The sequence below is a fragment of the Leptinotarsa decemlineata genome, unplaced genomic scaffold (genome assembly GCF_025532065.1).
Source record: "Leptinotarsa decemlineata unplaced genomic scaffold, Ldec_3_MD MMD2_tig00001019_RagTag_RagTag, whole genome shotgun sequence".
Classification (NCBI taxonomy): Eukaryota; Metazoa; Arthropoda; class Insecta; order Coleoptera; family Chrysomelidae; genus Leptinotarsa; species Leptinotarsa decemlineata.
In genome coordinates, this window is record NW_027412557.1 from 5,355,347 (window position 1) to 5,380,216 (window position 24,870).

The 24,870-nt window shown below is 34.9% G+C and overlaps 1 protein-coding gene across 1 annotated transcript in view; it reads left to right on the forward strand.

Annotated features, from left to right (window-relative positions):
• Positions 1–24,870, forward strand: part of Epac (Exchange protein directly activated by cAMP) — a 757,111-nt gene that overhangs the window by 360,542 nt on the left and 371,699 nt on the right. Inside the window, exon 3 of the mRNA XM_074175396.1 lies at positions 1,604–1,695. Within this exon, the coding sequence (XP_074031497.1) occupies positions 1,604–1,695 (92 nt within the window). The remainder of the gene's footprint in view (positions 1–1,603; positions 1,696–24,870) is intronic.

The window sequence follows — 24,870 nt, forward strand, 5'->3', positions numbered from 1 at the left end:
ATGCAATAACTAGCGCCATCTATGTGTTATGACTGAGACTTTTCAGTCCAGGTAGGACAGATGTAAATTGGAACTGTGATGAAAACGATTCGTACGTTTCCAAAAAAATTGCTGTAATACCAGCATTGGTATTCGAAATAATTCCGAATAGATATCTGCCACACTGAGAATTAACAATTTTTTGACGTAGATCAGAAAAATAAATATCAACACAGTTAATTTTACTCCATTCGAATTCAATTGAAAAATCGAAAGTCAATAGCAATTTGGAGGGTGAGATGAATCTATCAACTTGTGGGAAAAAGTTCCAATATATGGGTAGTTTTTTACTCTAGGAAGATCATATTTTTAGCTTATTCTCCTATTCTCCTTGGAATCACCTGCATTCGTGAACTGCATTAGAGGGGTTGGGATGAGATGAATGATTTGAGTAGTTGTTTCATAGAAAAAACGTTTTTCCAACCATATTGAATCAATGTAACTCCTAAATTAAATGAATACACGAAAATATTCAGCCCCTTAGTGAAAACTTTAAAGTTACATTCAATCATTATGGATTTTCAAAACTATTTTACATTATTGCATATGTCACATTACGAATCTTCACTAAAAGCGGGTTCTCGAATTTAACAAAAGATTTCTAATGGATTGCTTCAACCAAAGAAACGTGCTTACGTTTCGAATAGACCAATTAGTACATCAATTGGATCATCGGTGAATTGAGGCACTCGATGACCAACTGTGATCGTTTATTACTTCACTAATCATTTGCCACTGTCGTATAAAGACCTGACTTAGCCGATGAAGTCTATAGAATTTATGGCAGTGAGTTGGTGTGAGAAATGCCAAAGAGGAAACGATTTTTTTCTAGAGAGGAATTCTACTTCAACTATTTTCAACAATGTTATGAATAAATACGCAATTGTCAAAAAATGTACCTTCTTTTGAAAACTGTAGTAAATACTTACAAGTGAGTGACAGTTGAAATACATCTACTAATTCTTTATTTCAGGATAGTAATTGGGCTTTCATGAATATTTTTTTTATTTTCTCTTCTAGTCCATTTAACATTTATGTGAATTTTGCATGGATATTCACTAGATGTCTTTTTGAGATATTTTATGAATGTACATTTATATTTATTGAGTGACAGGCAATTGCTATACATGTCGAAAAGTAAATTAAAATATTGATTTTTTTATAAAAAATAATTCACACTTCCAATTGGAGTTTTTTGAATCTTCATCTCATCAGTGTGGAATGTTGGGAAATATTAGAATCAAATGTTAGAAATGACTCCCCATTTTATGCCATAACATTCTACCAATTACAAATGAAAAAGCTATGAAGTTTCACTACCCAAATTATAAGACACCAGACACATTCTCTAAAATTATTATAGTCAACAACCTCGTTCTGATTCTGAATTCACAACTATCGCTTTACCAATTCGTTCAGTATTATACTGTCCACGACCACGTACTTATTGATTCATCAATTGAAACCGAGGTTGAATTCAAATTCCAAGGAAAATAATCACGTGATAAAAATGTTAATCCAACACCAGTCGAACGAAACATTGAATATAAAATTTTCATTTCAGTTTTCCGACAAGGCGACACTGGAAAATGTTGGTATGCGGTGATGTCTGGTACTTTGGAGGTTAGAGTGAACCAACCTGAAACGGATTCTAAGGTATGTAGAGTGATTCTTATCATCAAGCTCAATACAGTTACTATTACTCGTGAATTATTCCTCTATGTTAAATTTGAAATTCTAATATGGCAATTATACCTATCAGCTGAAGAGAAATGTGAACTAAAATAACACTTGAATGGAAAATTCAGTAGTTTCATGAAAGTTTAGTTCCAGTGGTAAATATGCAATTGAGATCTTTATAGGCTTCTGTATTCCAGTTTTACTTATTCGACAACATTCCATTAAAAATATTCATTCAGTCTTCAGACATACTACCTCAAGCAATTCATGGATGGTGGAGTATTCATATATGCAGACGACAAAACAATTATCATGTTTGTAGTTACTATGAATGATCTTAAGAAGTGCCCGTCTGGTACGAAAGATTTCAGCATTTGGTGCGAAAACAAATTAGCTCATCAATTACATCGATGGAAAAATATGTTTTGAATTAGATTTAAAGTTAGAATATGTTATGCTCTTAAAACTTTCAAAGAGAGCTTTCAAAAGATAGCATATTTTGAACATCTCTGAACAGGCATTATTAATTCAGATTTTTCTGATGTTAATCCTTTTATCCTTTCTATCCTTACGATTATTAATATTGATAATGACGTGTGTCAATATTTACCTATATGAGTCACTTTACAATCCATAACCGACATAATTGTAAAAGAATATCCAACAACAGAATACAATACATGAAATCCTCTACCTATGCAGAACTGTGTTATATTTCATAACATGTTACCATAAGCCATTAAGGATATTTCATCCGAAACTAATTTCTTCTGGGCCAGATGTTTTATTCGCTAGACGAATATATTCAGTCACTGAGTTCAGTTTTACTACTCAAGTATTTAAAATATTTGAACTTATTCTCCGTTTTTGTTTTTGATATTTAATATTACTTGCTCTTTCAACTGACCTATCCTGTGTCGTGTAAATCATCGTAAGGACAGTCAATATATAGATAAAGCTACGAGTCACATGTGACATGTGAAATGCAAATAAATAGAGAACAGGAGCACATTGACTCTATATTGAGTGCCAGGATTCTCATAAATCTCAGAAAATCAAAAAAGAAGATAGACGAAGGGCTTCGTCCTGAGCATTATCCATTTGAAGTATACTTGAAAGAGTAGGAATATAAAATGAAATCCTTACTGCAGATAATGAAACAAAGGAAATAACATTTCGTCATATATCATGTGTCCCTAAGATAATAGATTACAGAATGATATTAATTTATAGACAACTCAAACCAAACCGAAAATTTTTATTTCCTGTTTGGGTTATAAAACTGACGAAAATCTATATGCAATATTTAAAATACATAAATCATTCTCCCACATACACAACATCCCACATCTACAACCACTCGCCTCCCTGAAACAACAACGGCTATCCCGAATCCAAAACCCGGACAACCATCCTTAGCTACACCCTAGGTGAAACAAAAAACAAAATATATATATGAAACAAAAAAAAAATGCTGACGCCCCACGTTGGGCGCCAAAATATGTAACGTAGTCGGGGCTACTTTGAATGCCCAGGCTAGTCAGTAGAGAACCGTGTGAGTTCTTTGGACAACTTTGCTAGTTTCTGATTTTTAATGTGTCAAGCAAGTAAAAATATGAATGTTGAATATTTGAATGACTGGGCGCCAACATTTTTGTTTTGTTTTATATATGTTTTGTTTTTTGTTTCACCTAAGGTGTAGCTAAGGATAGTTGTCCGGGTTTTGGATTCGGGATAGCCGTTGATTGTTTCAGGGAATCTGGAGATGTTTACTCACCGGCGCAGCAAACAACATCTTGCTGCGATGAGAGCATCTTGACTGGATTCTCTGTGAGGACTCCGGATGTGCTATGTTCTGAGTACGGAGATTGTCATTATCTGGACCCTATTATTTCTTCACTAAAACTGTGATAATACAGTGAGTTAGAAGCTTCAGTTATGTAAATGCTTTAATTTACACACATATTTAGTTTCCTTAAATGGATAGTTCTCCTTTGAAAATTTTTTTATTCCTATAATCATTAATGGTGTTGATTAAGACATTTTATTATTATCTTTGTAATCATTGCCGCAAGGAAAAAAAATCCAAACATTTGTTTGAATTTTTTTGGTGAAGTAACGGAGATGTGTAACGATATATTCGTTACCGTCATTTCATTGTATTCATGACACGATAAAATGTGACATCTATGTATTCCATGTAACCGGTATTGGCAAGTGTTCCTCCTAGCATAAGCCATCTTTGGTTCACTAGTAACGTGAAGATAGGTGAGGAGAGAAGATGAAGGAGGAATTTTTAAGGAAGGGAGAAGTCTCTCGTAGAGTTGAGAAGGTAGAGCTCGATATCTTAGAGTTTAGGTTTTTTTGGATGTGAAAGTAATGATGCTGATTCAGAAAAATCTGAATATTTCATGGTGATCACTGTGAATTTAAACGCAAGCTGTCTATTTTACATTCGTTGATGACTTGTGGTTTCCTCGGATGCAAGAATTAAAGTCCTGAGATTTTCTGCTGAGAAAAGATGTCCGTTCTCCCAGGTGTGAAAAATCCCTGAAATCAGTGTGAGGGGTTACTGGCGATTATGACGAGAAGTGCTGGAATTTCTATCCGATTGCTGATCACAGTGGATGAAAATTAAAAAAAAATGTAAGTCACAATCCAAATTTTTGCTTCATCGTTCGGGAAGCTCCTTTCTGCCGCTGAACTCAGATTCGAGCAAGGGACCTGTCTCTTGCTTGAACAAATCTCCGGTTCATAGATCGAGATATAACCAATCTTTCCTCATTATCTATATCTTTGTAGATTGGTTACAGACTTCAAGTGAATTGAGGTTATAATCCCATTTTCTAATTTAAATGATTTAGTGAATTTTTTAGTGGCCATTTTCTGTACAAAGCATTATTTTGTTTCCTAAGACACATTCAGTGGTGATTTTAAGGTAATTTTTTTTTAGAAATAGAAATATGATTATTTATTTGCTCATACATGTTGACTCCTGAATTCAAGGTCAATTTTTTTATATAAACCATTGATGCATCAATACAAAAGTAGTATAACTAAGAGTTATTGTTGTGAATATTATTCCAAGTATCTATGAATGAATATTTATGTGAAACCGTTTTACATTTACATCACCTGTTATCATAATTATATTCAGTGAAGTGCAAAACATTTATATCCCTAGAATCCTGTTTCATAACCATTCTTATGTGAGCAACCCTGCCTCTCAAGTAAGTTTTCAGTCTCACACTGATCAACTGAACTCAACTAGGGAACAACAACCTTTTACAACGTCTCTGCTAGGAGACATGATGGAGTAAACAGGTGAAACTATCATACTAACAGGGTCAATCTTTGTATTTTTTTTTTTGTTAATATATGTATTAATTTTTGTGAATATATGATTTTCTTGCTCACCTGATCACAGAAGGAAGTTTTCATTACTATCTTCGTAATGGTATTTTGTATTTTTTTCCATCATAAAATAAAAAAAATGCTGGCGCTCAGCCATTCAAATATTTAACATTCATATTTTCACTTGCTCGACACATTAAAAATCAGAAACTAGCAAAGTTGTGCAAAGAACTCACACCGTTCTCTACTGACTAGCCTGGGCATTCAAAGTAGCCCCGACTACGTTACAAGTCAGGGGAGGGATAGGGAGGGAGAGAAATGGCAGAAGGATAATTGTAGTACTGAGCCCAGAAAGACAACAAAAGTCACGCCGCCACATAGTCTCCACTCACCAGGTTTTCACTTCAGCCCCTGTCTGTGATGTCTCGCTTCCTACCGAAGCGAGTTTTACTTGCGTTGCGATTTCGATATTACTCATCTCATTTGATCTTCGTAAGCTAGTGTAAGTTGTCCGGAACCTCCTGTAGAAAGTTCATGAAAAAAACCAGGTGAGAGTAATATTGGGATAACACTGAAGCGTTAATTATCTTATCTAAATTGACATGAACTAGGCGTGATCACATTCGAGCCGCTCATGGAAGATATCCATGATAATAGATCTGTCCGTGTTTACGGGGCTGGAGTACTGTGACGTCCCTCGTCAGCGGGATTTTCGGCAGAAATAACTTAAAGAATTTCTGAGACAGCCCCCTGACGTGATCAATGACTGTCTCAACTTCAGCCAGACCTAACAGATCACTTAATGAAATGTACCTGTTACTATTCGTGCAAATACGGAACACCTGGATCTTTTCGAATCTCTTTAGAGAAGATCTTTTGAGGCTGCAGAACACGGGACAGGCTTATAACATAGCTGGTCTTATAACTTGTGTGTGAATAAACAACTTGTTGTCAACAATGAGTTTGGAGTTCCGTGAAATGAGTGAATACGTACGTTTTATCGCCGCAGCCATTCGTTGGATCACTAGACTCAGATGTTCCTGAAAATGCAGGCGCCTATCCAGGATGACTCCAAGTTGTCGCGTACTTCTCTACTCATCAACACTCACGCCTTCTCGAACTTCTCCAAGATCTTAACGTTGGCAAAATTCTTCGAAAAGTTGACGAGCTCGGTTTTCGATGTGGTCATCTCAATTTTGTTCCTGTCAAAATACGGCACGACCACCCTCGAGATCGATTTGCAGTTGCTACTTAGCCACCTCGCTTGAGAACGAATACGCGGGAATTGCCGTATCGTCCGCATAGATACCCACATTCGTTCGCGAGAACAAAGTCGTGCGTATACAATGAATACAGTTGCGGTGATAGGCAGGACCCCTGCGGATAACGTGCAGATGTGGTTTGGTCCACTCTTACACGAAAAGTTAGATTAGTCAGGTAGGATGCAAGAATCCTAGTCACGAATAAAGGCATACCTACCAACCACATTTTGGCGATAAAACCTCTCGTCCAAACCTTGTCGGAGGCTTTCTGAGTGTTCTGCAGGACCATAACTGTGTTCTTCCCCTGCGAAAATTCCTCTATCCCGTGAACAACTCGGATCATATTCCGACCTCGTTAGAACCCGAATCGCTTCTCCGGGAAGTTTCATCTTCTCCTCCAGGTGAAGAATTCTACTTCGCAAGACTTCATCGACGACCTTCGAGACCGCACTGAGGACCGAGATTGGGCGATAGCTATCGATCTAGTGTCTAGCTTTACCGGCCTTGTGGATGGGCACCACTTCCGCACGTTTTCGACAATTTGGATAGTGTTCATGTTTGACTATTGCGTTGGCAATTGCACTAATTGCACGAGACTGTTGCGAGGGAGATTTCGAAGTAAAACCGCCGCGATTCCATCAACCCCGAGTGCTATGTTTTTTTCTCCGTTACTGCGTGTTTCTGATTCCTCTGTATGGTAAGTATGGCCTCGAAGCAATTGTTTAACTTTTTAGCCATCCTCCACACAGAGTGATAATGAGCACATATACTCTCAAGCTTGTCCTGCCACCTTTTATTGGTGAACTCGGAGATGCGTTCATTGACCTTCGCCGCAATTCTAATCATGTGATCCTTGTAGCAGTAGTCTCGTGGTCGCTGCTACATTTTTCGCTGGATGTTCTTCTTTTTGATGATGAGTTCAACATTATCCGGTGTTATTTCACCACGACCTTCCTTGTGAACCTGTCTCTAGATTTCTGAATATTTTTGACGAACTGCTCACAGATCATATCAAGATCATCTCCCGATATGTTACTTTCAATCACGGTTAAACCGTTAATAGCTGATCGGAACTCCCACCAGTCGGTACTCCTGAAGTCATACTTTGCTTTCCTCGTTTTCGGGTTGGCTCGAGTAACACTAAAAAGCACCGGACAATAGTCGGGGCTCAGCTCGTCCACTGTGACCAGTTCGCCCAGATCTCTGACAAGAACAATGTCAATTGTGGTGTGCGATGAACCATTTCATGGGTAGGTGATAGGTCGGTTCATCTGATTTTGTTGTTCAGAAAGTACTTCCACAGCGTCCTCCAGTTTACGTTGAGTCGATTGTGGCAGTTTCACTCACATTCAACGTGTCCATCCGGCCGATTATACACTGCCAATAGGAAGGTACCATCAGCGACCTTAACTAGGTGTTCCATTGGTCTGAAATGAATAGTTTCAAAATAGAAATAGTTTTGTGGCAATAATACTTTTGATTGCAAAATTATAAATGGTATACTTTTTCTTTGAATTACATATGTGTGTATCTTATTATATATCACCTCTTCATACCATTATCCTGCATTTCTTCAGAACGGTAGAAGTTCGTTGAATAACAATAAACATAATTGACTCAATTTCTGTATTCTGGGTGCTGTGAATATTCACGTCATAACCGCCTGAAGCAACAATCAATATCAGCTCAGAATCCCCGACAGAGAAGTATTTTTTTCTCTTGGGCGAATGTATGCTATTGCCTTACGTTCTTTGCAACTTAATTGTTTTCTTGTATACCGCTTCCGATTTAAATCATTCAAATGAATATTTCTTAGTTGCTCAATTTCTTCAAGTTAATAATGCCAAATTTTATAATTAACACACTCAAAACAGATAGATCTCAAGGCTACGTTTTTATAGGCTCACAACATGACCTGAATAAATCAGAGACTGCTAGTAGGACGAGCATTCCCCAGATCTGGAAATAATAAGGGCTCAATGTTCTATTGATAATATTTCACTTAACCAATTAGATATCTTCTTTTATGCCACTTTGATATTTGTACAGAATGTTGTTAGTAAAAGACTTTTTTTCAATTCACTTCGTCCATTCGTTACTCCGGTGATCTCCTAAAACACAAACAACAACACTCTCCTACAATACGATACTTTTTCATCATCAAGAGAACCCAGGCATCAGTTTTCTCTCATAAGTCAATAAGCAGAACTGAAAAAAAGAAGTCAGCAGCTTCAATCAATTTGATGGGTGTTAAATTAAAAATGAATATGTTTAATCAGCAAAATTAATACTGAAAGAGAAAACTCATCTTTTCGGAAACTTGAAACACTTTTTCGAATATGAGTAATCAGAATATAAAGTTGTACAGTGTTCCGTATCTTTCAAATTTTGTCAATACCCGGTGAAATAACATACTTTCAGTGGTTTGAAAGTTTATGCTCGTAAATCGAAAGGGAGCTCTTGATTATTAACAGTTTGATTTTTAATAATCATTTCGTGATACATGTGAATTTAGTTTGAATTGAAAGAGGCATATTTTTAGAAATGATACATTTTTGGGAAAAAATGGGCCTTCTATATTACGTACTGTCATCAATAGCATGAGTAGATTAACACATTCGCGACATTAAGTCGTAATTTTGTGAATGAATTGAGCATATTTTTCCATAATGTTATCCAGATTTGGTACTGAAGAGCAAGTGTCTTACGGCGAAACATCGGATATCTACCAGTGAGGATGACAGTGTTTCATGTTAGTGAGATTTTACCACTTTCATATACTATTTTGTGTAGCAATTCTGTGAATGATATCTGATTCAATTCCATAAGGTACGTTTGGAATACAAACTGTTTTTTGTATAATTCAGTGTTCATAGAAAAGTATTTGTTTCGTTTAAAGGTCCCAATGTTTGTTTTGAGAAAATGTCTACCAGTCTTGATGAGGCCATTGGTCTATTTGGTTAATTTATCCTTTACCACTGGATCATTTCCCGACCCTCTTAAAATGGGAAAAATTATTTCAATCCATAAAAAAAATTGTTGCCAATCCTTGGAAAATTGCAGACCCGTGACAATCCCATCTTGCTTTTTGAAGATTTTTGAATACGCCTTCTTCAATCGAATGATACCGTTCTGTGATAATAATAACGTCTTTGCCAGAAATCAACATGGATTTTTAAATAAGAAATCAACCATAACAGCAATACATTCATCATATAACGAAATAATCAAATGCCTCGATGCAGGAGAGTGCCCTGTTGGGATATTTTGTGATCTCAGCAGAGCATTCGACTGTGTAGATCATCAAATTCTAATTAAACTGTACAAGTATGGCATACGTGGTCTTCCGCTGTCTTCATCTCTCATTGAAAACAGTTTGTAGAAGTTGATAAAATGAGATCTGATATAATTTCTACGGACCTTGGGGTGCCACAAGGATCCATATTAGGCCCAATACTGTTTCTGTTTTATATAAATGATTTGGCAAACTCAATAACGGAAGAAACAGTAATAATGTACCCTGATGACACTTCTATTATCGTCTCGGATAGGTCTGATTCTGACCTGGAAGAGAAATGTGCTGAAGTTTTTCGAAACTTAAATTTATGGTTTGCGGCAAATAAGTTATTCATGAATGTTGATAAAACTGTTCTGATCCGTTTCCATAACAGACAGAAATATTATACACCAATCAGTTTCAAGATTAATGAGAGGGGAGATTCTGTAACGACAGGCACCGAAAGTACCAAATTCCTGGGACTTCATATCGACCAATGTTTAGGCTGGCATAATCATTGTGAATTTTTAATGAAGAAGTTGAATTCGATAACATTTCAGCTCAGAAATTTAAGACAAGTGTTAAATATTAGTCAGTTGCTGACGGTGTATTATGCTCAAGTTGAGTCCAGACTCAGATATGGCCTATGTTTCTGGGGATTATCGTCACGTTGGAATGAGGTATTCCTAGTGCAAAAAAGAATACTGAGAACCATAACAGGATTGTCAACTAGGGATTCCTGCAAAAATGTGTTCGTTAATTTTAATATTCTAACATTGCCTTGTTTGTTTATATTTGAACTGTGTTTACATGTTTTTAAAAATTACAATGAAATCTTTCTGATGAATAGATGTATCCGCAATGTGAATACTCGTCAAAATAATAATTTGTTTGTACCATATGCCAGAACAAAGCTGGCTTATAACTCACCAAATCTGATGGCTCCCCGAATATTCAACCATCTGCCAATGAATATAAGGGAGAGCAGGTCTCAAGCCGAATTCAAATATCGCTTGAAATATTTTTTATGTTCTCATAGTTTTTATACTATTAAAGAGTACATGTCCCATTAGTTCGTAAGTAGTACCTAAGATTTTATCACTGACGGTTCATACACAATATAATTACTGAAAGAAGTAAAATTCCACTCAGATAGAACACTGTCATCCCTACTGCTAGACATCCGATATTTCGCCATGTATCTTTGTATAGAGTTAACTTTCGAAACTGATTGCTTCCTTCCTTTCTTTGTTAGATAACCATATTTTTTTATCGAAATGGAGAAGTATTAAGCCAAAACCTCTTTTTTCCAAAAATAGTTGTATATAGCTTACATTCTCAGTGATGATTTTATTAAATCATTCATTGAAATATGCATACTACATGAGTTTTTTTATATGAAATTTTGTTGAAATTGAAAGTATATATTTCAGGAGAGATTAGATCATGCACAGAAGTTACTTTTATTATCCAAAAAAGTGCTGATGAAGTGCGCTATTGAGGGCGATAAAGTTCCATGTAAGTGAAATGTTATACGTAACTCTTCATATATTATATTGTGTAATTGTGTAGCAATCCTGTAAATGATATTTGATTCAATTCCATCACGAATGTTGAGTGATTGTCGTATACTTCAGAGTTCAAATGAGGGTATTTGTTTCGGTAGACGGTTTTTCCAGACTACATCTGAAAGTGAATTGTACACATTTCTGTAAAAGTTCAATTCGAACTTAATTGCTTTTCCCATTTGTTTTCTTCAAAATCTCATTGAAAGCTCAAAAATCAATTTTTATGTAATGAAAAATATTGCATTATTCTTTTTTCCAACAGAATCCAGTTGAAACCTAATATTTGACCGGATCTTTGCAAAATATCAAGATGCAACGATTTGCAATTACTTCGTTCGATAAGTTTTCGAGTTATTCGCATTTCTTGAAGGTTTTTTTGAGATTCAAGATCGGTGTATGAAGTTACACTGGTTATTTCGATTCAACAAAATTACATCATATTAAAAACACAGAAGGGTTAATTTCCACCAATTATCCTAAGAAATTGTTTTGTAATCAAATTTTAGATTACGTGACAAAATTGTTCATACAAAAGTTGTACAACTTTATATTTACTAAAACTTTTCGGTTCAACTCAAAGTCTGATTTCAGGGGAAATCATGAAAAATCATGTTTACCTCTGAAATTCTTCCCAATTAATCCCCCGTAAATTTTTTTCATGATGAGCACACTATTTGCGTTTATTTTTCACTATTTCAATGCTGTTATCAAATATTCCATTTCAAAAAGTTATTTGCATTGGCCTATATTGGGACTGAAAAGTTTTCAACTGTTACTCTACATTTTACCAGGGATTTCCAACCATACACTGGAGTGATTTTAGTGTTTATGGATCAAAAGAAGGAATAATGTATTTCCTTTGCTGATGTTACAATAAGTACGAGCTAATTCGTGATGACTACTTCGACAAAGACCTAGTTACGACTGAAATATTCATGAAGTGTTCCATCCAAGTAATGTATTATTCATTCCGTTGAAATGAATTCACAAATGGGTATCTATTCTGAATGAAGGGTTGTTTGTAGTTTGTATTATGTGGAAAATTTGTAACCTACATAGGCTACTACAGGCGCTGTATTGGCAGTTGCTCTTTTAGGAAGATGTACGAAAAGGCGACTTCCGTTAGATTAAAATCACTGCAAATTATTTTCAGAAACGGATTCCATTCCCTTGATGAAAGAATTTTTGCATTTTTGGAATGTGGAGAAAAAACTGATGATTTTTAAAATTTTGTCAATTTCAATAGTTTTATATCAATCAATCAATTAAAAAATGCTTTATTATCAAAGAATAACATCTTGTTGACAAAGCGTGTATATATAAATGTAAGTTGAATTAAATAAATAACATTTGATGAATGTATAAAAATAGTCAATAGGGTAAAATTGAATTGAATAAAAAGAATCAGTCGCTTATTCGAAATTTAAAATATAACAAACCATAGAAGGTACATGATATCAAAGTGTATAGTTTTGATCTACTTATCATTCTATGTTATCCACATGATATTCTTCCAAACTATAATAGGTTCTATGGGAACGAACTTTTTTTACTGCTTTTCTGAAGTTGGCGTTGGACGGTATATCTTTAATATTTTTTGGATTGTACATTTTGCAGCCATTATACAAAAGTGAATCCTCAACGAGAGTGGAAGATGATAATGGTAGTTTGAGATGTTTACTTTGACGGATGACGTTTACTCTCTGTGATGAAATTTGCTTTGTGTTATTTTTGAGACACACTGTTTCAAGTATAAATAAAGAAACTACCATGTGTATGTTGTGTTGCTTGAAGTGAAGTCTACATAAATCGCGAAATTTTAGTTCACAGAGGTATCTCAGGGCTCATTTTTGTACAACAAAAACACTTTGAAAAACATTACTACTGCACACCACCCAGAATGGGAAACTGTATCGCAAATGTGAGTCTAACAAGGAGTATACTGTCTCTGCAGTTGAGTCTCTGCAGCATAACAACCGGAGTACGATTTTTTATTCAAGTTTTTGACATGTTCATTGAATTTAAGTTCGTTGTCAATGTATAGTCCTTGAAAGTTAGAAAACCCACTGTTTTTAATAATCTGGTGGTTTGAAGAAATATCAGCACATCTGAAACACACTAGCTTGGTTTTCAATATGTTGAAGGATGAAAGGTTCGAGTCGCACCACTCTTCGACCTTTATTATATCTGAATTGATGATATAATGAAGGTTAGCTTCCTTATCTTTATGCCATAGTATAGTGTTATCATCCGCAAACAGGGCGACATTTCCTGTAATGTCGAGCGTCGTCAGGTCATTAACATGTAGTTAAAACAAAATTGGACCCAAGGCCGATCCTTGCGGAACAATACATTGTCTATTACCTAAACTATAAATTGATTTTGTCTCAATTACTTGTGAGAGATAAATAAATATGTCGTGAACTATGAATGTGCTTTATTTCGAAATCCGCAACGGTGAAGCTTCCGCAGCAGTATCTCATGATTCACGCAGTCAAAAGTCTTCGATAAATAACAAAATACAGCTGCAGCAAATCCCCTCCCAGTATACACTTCATATAACTGTGAAAATATTTCATTATTTGTGTTCTTATTACCCTGAAATCCTAACTGTTTGATGCTCAATATATCATACGCCTGCAAAAAGTCGAAGATTCTCTGCTTAACGAGTCTTTCGATGATTTTGAGAATGAGTGAAATGGGCCTAAAATTCCTGGGACAGCTCACTTCACCACCTTTGTAGATCGATATAAGAATTGATGTTTTGAGAAAAGGTGAAAATATTTATCACAGATACTAGTTAAAAGATTTTCGAAAATCCTAACAGAAATGTCATCAAATCCAGTTGCGGTTTTATTTTTAATATCATGTAACGTTTTATTTTTAATATCATGTTACGTTTTTTTTTCAATTCATCATAATTAGTGTAATACAAGATTAAGTTTTCATCATTAATACTCACGTTTGTTAGATTCATTAGTGAATCGTGTGCAACGGTTTTATTTTTTGTCAATTCATCTGCAACTGGAAAAGAGTAATTAATTATTTAATGTTCGGATTCAACTTCAAATCTACTTTCTTTTTGGAATTCTTTCCTAAAAGATCATTTACCACCTCACAACTTTCCTTTGATTTATTGGTGGTACCATCAATGCGATCTTTATAACAATTTTCCTTTGCTTACTTCATAGTAATTATGAAAAAAATATTTATTTGTATATTTTCTGATATAATGCAGAGATCTCATATTTCTTGTAGAATCCTTAAATGCTTTCGTGAGCCATTGCTTCTTTTGTTCGTTTTTAATCTTTCGAATGGGAAAAATGTCTTTAGAAATTTCTAGGAGTTCATTGTGGAAGACTTGAAATCTTTCTTTCATTGATGTAGCTGATTTCCAATTCGTTTGCTGAAATTTCAAATATAACCTCATATAGTTTGATGCAGTGCGCAGAAAACAGCCTTAGGCTGCACCTATATTGAATCCGTATTTCTTCCGACCCGATGTGGGACGACCATCGGACAACATCGGAAGAAAAACAAACACTTAAGTTTTAAAGTAGGTGCCTTCATTGGAAAGGGTAGTCCGATACGTCAATAAACGATCACTACCGATTACTGACCGACGGGTAGTTAAATCAAAAGTGTTTGTTTTTAAGTTTTTAGTCCGTTCTTTCATTCCGACGGAGTGGTATAATAATGAATAATAAAATTGATAAAGAGTTTTTGATAATTATTGTGAGAGATGAGCCTCGCTTGTGGAACCAGCGAAACAAGGATTACTATAATAGTGAACTATGGGAGGTTATTGTGGACCAATTACTGGTAAAAGGGCTGACGCATGCTCTAAAGTTAGACTGGCCAGTTATGTCGTTTTTTATACCTTCAAGAATATAGTTAAAGGTGCAGCCTTAGACTGCACCTATATTGAATCCGTATTTCTACCGACCCGATGTGGGACGACCATCAGACGACATCAGAAGAAAAACAAACAGTTGAGTTTTAAAGTAGGTGCCTTCATTGGAAAGGGTAGTCCGATACGACAATAAACGATCACTACCAATTACTGACCGACGAGTAGTCAAATCAGGTCAGAGAGACCTGCAGATAAAACCGAATGTGTGACTTGCTCTGAATATAAGTCACTAGTTATATCAGGAACTGATAGTTCACCGGTATAACATTACAGATGCATGTTCCCAGACCAGGTCGTTAGCCGATCCAGCTTGCTTACTCAGCATTGCGTCATATGCGAACTTATTTATACACCTTGTTTTATTATTCATGTCATTCAATTGTAGTTATTTGCCTTAAATGTACAAATAAAGTTTTTAAAAAGTCTCAAAGCAAATCCTTCGAAATAATTGGCGCAGTCGGTAGGATCAGTTCCTGATATAACTCACTGCATATATGATCTATAGCAGTACTACTGTATTGTGATACTCCGGTATTCGATTTCAAATGCACTGTCACGCTACTTGAGAAGCTTTATGTCACAATGATTAGTAATCTGACTCTTGAAATAGTTATTATAACGCTGAACTTGAGTGCCCGTGTTGAAGTTTCATCTATGTTTTTTTTTTTTTCAAATTTTTTCAACCTCTCTGAAATCGTTCAATTTGGAAAATATTTTTGGCTGCTTCTTTCGGTTACTTCTCGATATAATATTTCATGGTATTTTGCGATTCGTGATATCCTTCATAAATTATTTTGTCTCAGAATATTCCAGTGTCATAAAAAGTACAGTATTCTACTCGCGAAGAACGGCCATTACTCGCTCGAATTATTCAAGTAATACTTCATTCCCGCGAATGAAGGCCTATTTCTCGATCACTGAACAGAATACCATTATTTTATTGCACGCCACTTTAGATCTATATGTTGATTTGAGATACGATCACATTTTCTGATATCAACTATCTGACGCGTAAAACTGTTTCATGTTTGCATAAGACAAATACACAATGAAATAGACGAACAATCATTAAATTGTGATTGAACTATGAACAGTTTAACATGGAAATCTTCAATGTTTATAAATACTTAGCTGAGATTTCACAAGGGCAAACAAAATTACGAGCTGAATAATTTCTTTATACATTGGGTTTTATAAGTGATATCTAAGGGCTTAAGTAAGTCTTTCCAAATCATTTCGAAAATATTTCTTCATTCTGATGATCTCGTTTTCAATAAGGTGACTACATCGGCTCAAAAGTCTCAGGGTTAACACATAGATGCCGCTAGTTTTACATCATTCATCGCTCTTTCAGTTATACTAATCTTCATAAGAAAGCTGTTGAAATTTCATGATATTCCATTCATAAGTTTGTGAGTTATTTTGACAGTACTTTCGTTATTTTCAAAACATTGAATCAAAACCAATTTCGTGTTTTGATTTCACACTGATTTCTTGATGGAAAAAATACCGTTCAAGAGAAGCAACGGGTTGAAAAATGTTATGAAGACTCCGCTTCATAAAAAAAACAATTAGGTGTTGGTTTGCTGACTTCAAGCGTGGTCGTAGAGACACCGATGATGCAGAAGGCAGTGGACGTCCAAATGAGGCAGTAACACCAGAAAACATAGAAAAACTAAAAAATCGTTTCAAATGATCGAAAAGTGAAGCTGCGTGAGTTACCTGACATTGTGAAGATTTCAAAAGAACGTATTGGCTTTATGTTGTATCAGCATTGGACACAACCAGAACGTCTTGATGATTCTAAGTATTGTTTGACCATGTTCTAACTCATCAAACCAAATTTTTTGCGTCGATATGTGACAATGGATGGAATATAGATCCAGGACTTCACTCTGAAATCAAAACAATGGTCATCTGAGTGGAAAGCTGGAAAGGTTAGGGCCTCTGTATGATGGGATGTGCGTGGTGTTATATTCATCGACTATTTTGAGAAGGAAAATACTATCAATAGTGAATATTATACAGTGCCTTCATTTCAAAACTTTCCACTCCTAGTACTTCATCTAGCAATTTAGTAGGGAGAATTTGTCATAGGCAAAAAAAAACGTCAATTTTGATATCGAGGGGGAAGTTTGAAACCAGTGCCATTGGCATTTTAGGTTTAACCCCCTTACCCCTAGCTACCCCCACTTAATAATTTTGAATGGCACCCCCTATCTGGTAACACATCATTTCAAAAATGTTAAAAATCCCCACTCAACCCCGTTTACAAAACTGAAATTGGTTGATCCGTTCTCGGGCAAAAAGAAAGTTAATTATAATAAAATAATAGTTATTGCAATTAAATAAATGTACCTTACTTCATCAGGTGTTCAAAATGTTCACCATTGGTAGCTAAGCAAAAGTACAATCTATTCTCGAATTCTTGTCGGACTTTTGTAAATGTTTCGTTATTAATTTGTCTGCATGTATCAGTAATCCTGTGTCTTGGATACCAAATGTCCTGCGGAAGACTTTTGTATACCATTGTCTTCAAATAACCCCAGAGATATAAATCCAAGGGCGTTAAATTCGGAGATCTCGCTGGCTACTCCAAAACGCCTCTTCTGTCATTCCATTTGTCAGGATACCGTTGATCGAGCCACTGTCGGACATGCAATGCGTAGTATGGTGGTGCGCCGTCCTATTGAAAATGTAAACTTTGTTCATACAAGATCGGGTTGTCTTTTTCATCAACTTGGCGTTCTGAGGACTGTGTTATGAGCGGATTGAATACATTTTCCAATAAGTTTAAATACAAATGACCAGTTAAATTTTCTTCAAAAAAATTGGGCCAATTATTTCGTTTCCCAGAATTCCAGCCCAGACGTTTATTTTTTGTGGATATTGCGTATGATCCTCTCGAAACAAGTGTGGATTTAAATTATCCCAGTATCTACAGTTATGCTTATTTACAAAGCCATTAAGGAAAAAAGTTGATTCATCACTGAATCAAATATTTTTCATTAAATTTGGGTCATTTTGGATTCTCGTAGTTATTATTTCACAAAATTCAATTCTCCTATTATAGCCATCCTCACTGAGTTGCTGAAGAATACTCATTTTGTGCGGAAAGAACTTGATAAATTTTCGTTTGTGGACACCCGGCGATTTTGAAAAAATTTCTGCGGTGCTCTCCCTTATTTAAAAAGTTACGGCCCTTCAAAGTTAAGAAAAGGGCAACTTTTCAGCCTTCTTTTTCACCAAATAAACTATTTAAAAACACAAGCATTTATTCACTAGGTCACCTTTACACCTTATTCCTCCTTCTTTGACACTTTTCACTTCAATAATCAACATAATAAACTTAATTTAAAAACGAATGCTTCTCCTGGTGACACTCTTATATTTGTAGGTTATATACTAGTGACATTTCAAAAAAAAGTGGTTGGGTATTTGTCGTCACCTACTATTTTAAATTCGTAGATTTGAATTTTTAGTTTGACATGAGAGAAAAATACAAAATGAATTTGAACGAAATTCATAATTCAGTGAAAGTAAGGAATAATTTAATTCTGCATTATTACACACAGAACCGGTCTCTTCAAATTTTTGAACAAGGTCTAGAACATATCGGTGACTCACATTTTGGCCTGCATACCTTTCATTAAAAACCCGGGCTGTCCTACGAGCACACCTATCTTCAGCACCATAAATAAAAATAATTTCAGTTCTTTCTTGTGAAGTGTACACCATTACGATTTGTATTACTGTCAGTGCAACTGACACCACTTGACAAACAGTTCAAAATCAGGAATAACTAATTCTGATAAATGTTTTCACCATTTAATTGTAACTGACGCCAAAAAGCAACTGTGTGCCCTTATCTCACTTTCAGCTAAAGCAAAAAACTCTGTGTAAAAATTAGACATAAACATACCGTTATTGAGTCAGTGGTAGCGGTTCCATAAATTTTTGCATTTTGTTATAATTCATTTTTTTTTGCCCTATTTTACGAGAACGGATCAACCAATTTCAGTTTTCTAAACGGGGTTTAGTGAGGATTTTTAATATCATTGAGATGATGTGTTACAAGATAGGGGGTGCCATTCAAAATTATTAAGTGGGGGTAGCTAGGGATAAGGAGGTTAAACCTAAAATATCACTGGATTGGTTTAGAACTTCCCCCTCGATATTTAAATTGACGTGTTTTTGGCCTTCGGCAAATTTTCCCTGCCAAACGAATTACTAGGGGTAGGAAGTTTTGAAATGAAGACACTGTATAGCGTTATTGGGGTGAGATCCCCATTGGGATCTCGGAAACTATGAGAGATACGAAGATGGTTGGACTGGGGCAAGCATACACATTCACTTGACTAACAATATCCTGTTTGAAAAGTTCTGAAGTTTCGATTATATCCGGAGATATCCGAAAAAAACAGAAATTCCGTATTTTTTCCTCGGCTTTTCAAATGAACCAAACTTGGTGAAATTTTGATCGAATACCTTGAACATAGTTCGATGTGGATGTCGTCTTCCGGGATACAAGTTTAAATACATTTTCGATGTCCTAACACTGTTTTTATCATATTTGTAATAAATTTGTATCATATCTCCTTTTTCTTCATTCGTGAAAGGCAGTTTTTGCCAAAAATTCAATGACTTGTACAATTACAAAATGTCATTGAGTGTAATAAATTGAAAGTCAAGTTTAGAAACACCAAAGTCAAAGCCTATTATAATAGGAATTAATTTTTTTCAATATCTTCAATTCGAAAAAGAATGATAACTTATGACACATCATTGAAAAGGTATAATCGTGTTTTATTCAAAACAGTAAGAATCCAATGTAGCGTCCATAAGAAAAAATAAAGTTGATGATGGTGTGATAAAGATTTAAGTCACATATTTTACATTTCAAATAGTTTACCAAATTCGTATTATATTCAATTGTCTTTTCCACAATTCTACGTAAAGAAACGTTGCAGGTTCATTAAACTCACCTCGACCTAATTATGTATTACTGCAACATTTCAGTACATTGAACTGTTTGGAGTTCAAATATATAACAATTAGATAATAAGTGATGAGCAACCAATTCTGTATAACCCCGATTCTGATGATTGACTAGTGTGCATATACTCTTCGATGTAAGATGTTAACTTTGATACGAATAAAAACGAAACTCTTGGTAATGACTAGCTTCAATTAAACTACCTGGAAAACCCAACATTTCATGGCGATCCTGCCAGTCCAGTCCAACCAGTGTGAAGAGAAAAAACCAAATAGTTAAAAATGTGTGGATCAAAAGTTACAAACGAAGAAAGACTGCAGATACAAGCTACTGGCACGGGATCAAATAATGCAAATCAATCCAGTTCCACCGAATTTACACACACCGACGGAATGATAATTCCAATTTTAATATTCATCGCAATTGTTATTATTTATTTTATATAGAGGAAAATGCGATATGGTATGAAAAAATCGCATTAAGCGAACTTCGAAGGTCTCGAGAAGGTATTATTTCCAACTGAAAAAGAGAATATTAGAATACGCTAGTATCCAGGGCTCATGAGCAGCGAAGATATTCTGAAGGAGTCCACAGGAGCTGAAGAACAACTTGTGAAATTTGAAGAAAATCTTCGCAAAGATTCTTACGAAAAACGAAGTGAAGCAGCTACGCAGAGACGGTATAAGAGGTTAGAAAATATTAATTCACTCATTAATGAATTAGTTCATAAGTTTAATAATAGCGGGCCAACTAAGGATGAAATTGCTCAAGTAGAATTATATTTACATGGATTAGAAAAAGTATCTACTAGAGTAAAAAATATTTTGGATGATAGGATCAGTTCAGTTAGGAAAATAGATATTAGCACTGATATAGATACAGTTTTGATTACAGAGATAATCATGAGTGGAGACAAATTCGATTTCAAAACAGCAGCTAACTTACTGCCAAAATTAAATGGCACAACTGAAGGCGTGTATCAGTTAATAGAGGGAATTGAATTATATGAACCTACGTTAGACACGTTAGGCAAACAATCTTTAATAAATTATGTTCTTGAAGCTTGCATATCTCACAGAGATAAAATCCGAATGAAAAACAATTATACCACCGGCGCAAATTTATTAAAAGATTTAAAAACTAACTTTTTGCCAAAGCAATCAGCTCCAACACTTTCGGCTAAATTACAAAATATAAAACAAGGTAACTCAAGTATCGATGAATATGGAAGATCAATAGAAACACTAATGTCAGATCTTACTTTAGCTCAGGCAGGTGACAACACAGTTCTATTGAAATTTTCAGGAAAGAGAATGAAAAAATAGCAATTGACGTTTTCGCAAAAGGTATACAAAATACAGAACTTAGAACTATTATAAAAGCTCGGAATTACAACACACTGACAGACGCAATTAATGGAGCAAAAGAAGAATTCACACAAGACAACCATCAACCACCGACTATGTTTCACATTCGAAATAAACAAAATCATCATTTCAAAAATTTTAACAATAGATATAGAGGACAAAACGGGAACAGGTATCAGACATAACAATACAAGGTACATCCCAAACAACAATTTTCGAGGGAGATTCAATAGTGTTAACAGACAAAACAACCCTATGAGTAGAAATCTTTTCTCTCGAAACTCACCAAATTATCGTCCCCAACAAAATCAAAATATTAGAAGAGACAACAGAAAACAAATTATGTTTTTAGTAAATAGTGTAGAAAACGAGGAATCAAATCAAAACAGCTCACAAGAGCTAACATTTTTTCGAGGCCAATAGTCTGAAAAATTATGCTAACTTTGATATACACGATTTAAACTATGTCAGATTCAATTACAATAATCAGGAAATTCATTTACTTCTCGACTCAGGTGCATCGATTAGCGCACTTTTCCACAAACATGTAAAAAGACACTTGTCTACAATAGATTATTCAGACACAATAAAAATCGACGGAATTTCAGGGTCAACAAATACGCTAGGGTCATTATACTTACCTTTACAAGCCGGCAAAAATGAGTTCACACATAAATTCTTTATAATAGAATCATTTGACAATAACATACAAGGGATTTTAGGTGCAGATTTTTTCAAAAAATACTCAGCAATCATAGATTATGAAAATTTTGAGTTTTCTTTCACAGTTTATGGGAATAAATTTACAATTCCAATAGAGTCCAACTTCAATAAAAATACTAGTATTCCCCCGCGCTGTGAAATAATCAAGTACTTTCCGGTGCAATTTATTTTTCCCATCTTGACTTAGCACAAGGATATTACCAAATTGAACTCGACCCAGCTTCTAGAGAGTATACAGCTTTCACCACGAATACAGGGCAATATCAAATGACCAGATTGCCAATGGGTGCGAAAGTAAGTCCCAGTGTATTCTCAAGGGCTTTAACTATGGCTATGACAGGTTTAAATTTTGAATGTTGTTTTGTTTACTTAGACGATATTATTATTCTGGGAAATAGTTTAATGGATCACAACAAAAATTTAACGAAAGTTTTACACAGGTTGCGAAAGGTAAATTCAAAACTCAACCCAAGCAAATGTCAATTTTTCAGAAAAGAAATCATTTATTTAGGTCATAAAATTTCAGCGTCAGGAGTATCTCCCGACCCGTCAAAAATTCTGGCATTACAACAATATCCAGTACCCAAAGACGCACAGGAAACGAAACGATTTGTAGCTTTTGCTAATTATTACAGGTCGTTTATTCCAAATTTTGATCATATAACATCACCTCTGAACAAACTTTCTAGAAAAGGTGAAAAATTTATCTGGACTGATGAATGTCAAGAAGCATTTGAAAATTTGAAATCAAGATTAACATCACCTCCAGTTTTACAATACCCAGATTTTTCAGCTGAAAACACTTTTATACTGAAAACTGATGCCTCAAAAATAGCAATTTCAGGAGTACTCTGTAACGGAGACAATAAACCAATTGCATATGCCAGTAGAACATTAAATAAAGCAGAAAGAAATTATAGCATTATTGAACTAGAGCTTTTAGCTATAGTTTGGTCAGTGAAACATTACAGACCATATTTGTATGGAAGAAAATTTGTAATACAGACCGATCATAGGCCTCTTATATTTTTGTACGGCTCAAATCAACCGTCTAGTAGACTGACGAAATTTCGACTTGTTTTAGATGAATATGGCTATGTAGTACAGTACGTTAAGGGCAATTCAAACGTTGCAGACGCTCTTTCTCGAGTAGAAATACCATCTGACAACTTAAAAGAAATGTCCAGAAAAATTGATGCCTCTGTGAATGTTATAACACGTTCACGAACAAAGAGATTGCTGGATAACCCGAGTGTAAACGATGAAACTAGGACTGATCACCCCGGAATTGTCAAAGTTTTGAAAAAGCCTTATAACGTAACTGAATTGAAAATATTGAGCTCACAACACTACGGAAGTCAGAAAAACAATTTAAGTTCATGAACGATTATTTAATTTATGACGCAAGCTTGCAGATTATATATTTAAATAAGACAGATTCTTGCTCAGCATTATATCTTCGAGAGATGTTGAAAGACTGTCAAAAGTTGTCCGGGCAAGAAAATATTCCAGAAATATTAATCGATAAAAATAACAATTTATCTGCAGATATAATTAAATATATTTCAAAAATTTTCAAGAGGTCGAAAACAAAAATTACATTCATAAACAACTGCCAAATCATTAACGATTCAGCAACTAGACAATTAATTTTAAATGATTTTCACATTCTACATACAGGAGGTCACGCAGGTATCAATAGAATGTATAACAACATCAAAAGGTATTACAATTGGAAGGGACTGTACAATGACGTAGAAAAATTTGTAAAAATTTGCGATGACTGCCAAAGATACAAACACTCTAAACCATTTATAGAACCCCTGAATATAACAACAACAGCATCATACGCGTTTGAGAAAATATCCTTAGATTTAGTAGGACCTATCGAACAAGACATTGAGAACAATAAATATATTTTGACATTACAATGCGACTTGTCAAAATTTGTGGAGGCATTTGCACTACCAAATAAAGAAGCAGTAACCGTAGCGAAATCATTCGTTAATAATTTTGTTTTACGATACGGAATTCCGAAACAAATTCTTTCGGACCAGGGTACCGAATTCATAAATTCAGTATTCGCCGAAATGTGTAAATTACTTGATATAAAACAACTCAATTCGTGGGCATATCACCCACAGACAATAGGATCCTTAGAAAATTCACACAAACATCTAGGCGCGTACCTAAGAATACAGACATCTAAATTTAAGTCTGCATGGAGCACTTGGCTTCCTTTTTGGTGTTTTTCATACAATACAACGGTTCATACAGAAACAAAATATTCTCCTTACGAGCTAGTTTTTGGGCATTTACCGAAACTTCCCACTAACATTGGTGAAAATATTGATCCTCTGTATACTTTTGATAACTATCCTCTAGAACTGAAACACCGTCTTCAGCGAGCATGTGCCGATGCAAAAAAATAATTTGTTAAAATGTAAAACAAATAGAAAAGAGAGATATGATGAGTACTGTAATCCTAGTAATGAGTTTAGAGTAGGAGATTTAATTTTAGTGAAAAATAATGTTACTAATAAAATGCTAGAACTTTTTAAGGGTCCTTATTCAGTGATAAGAGACGAACAACCGAATATAGTGATTAAAATGGACAATAAAGAAGTGACAGTGCATAAAAACAGAGTGAAACCGTATTACAACTGAGTGATAGTATAATTAGATTAGATA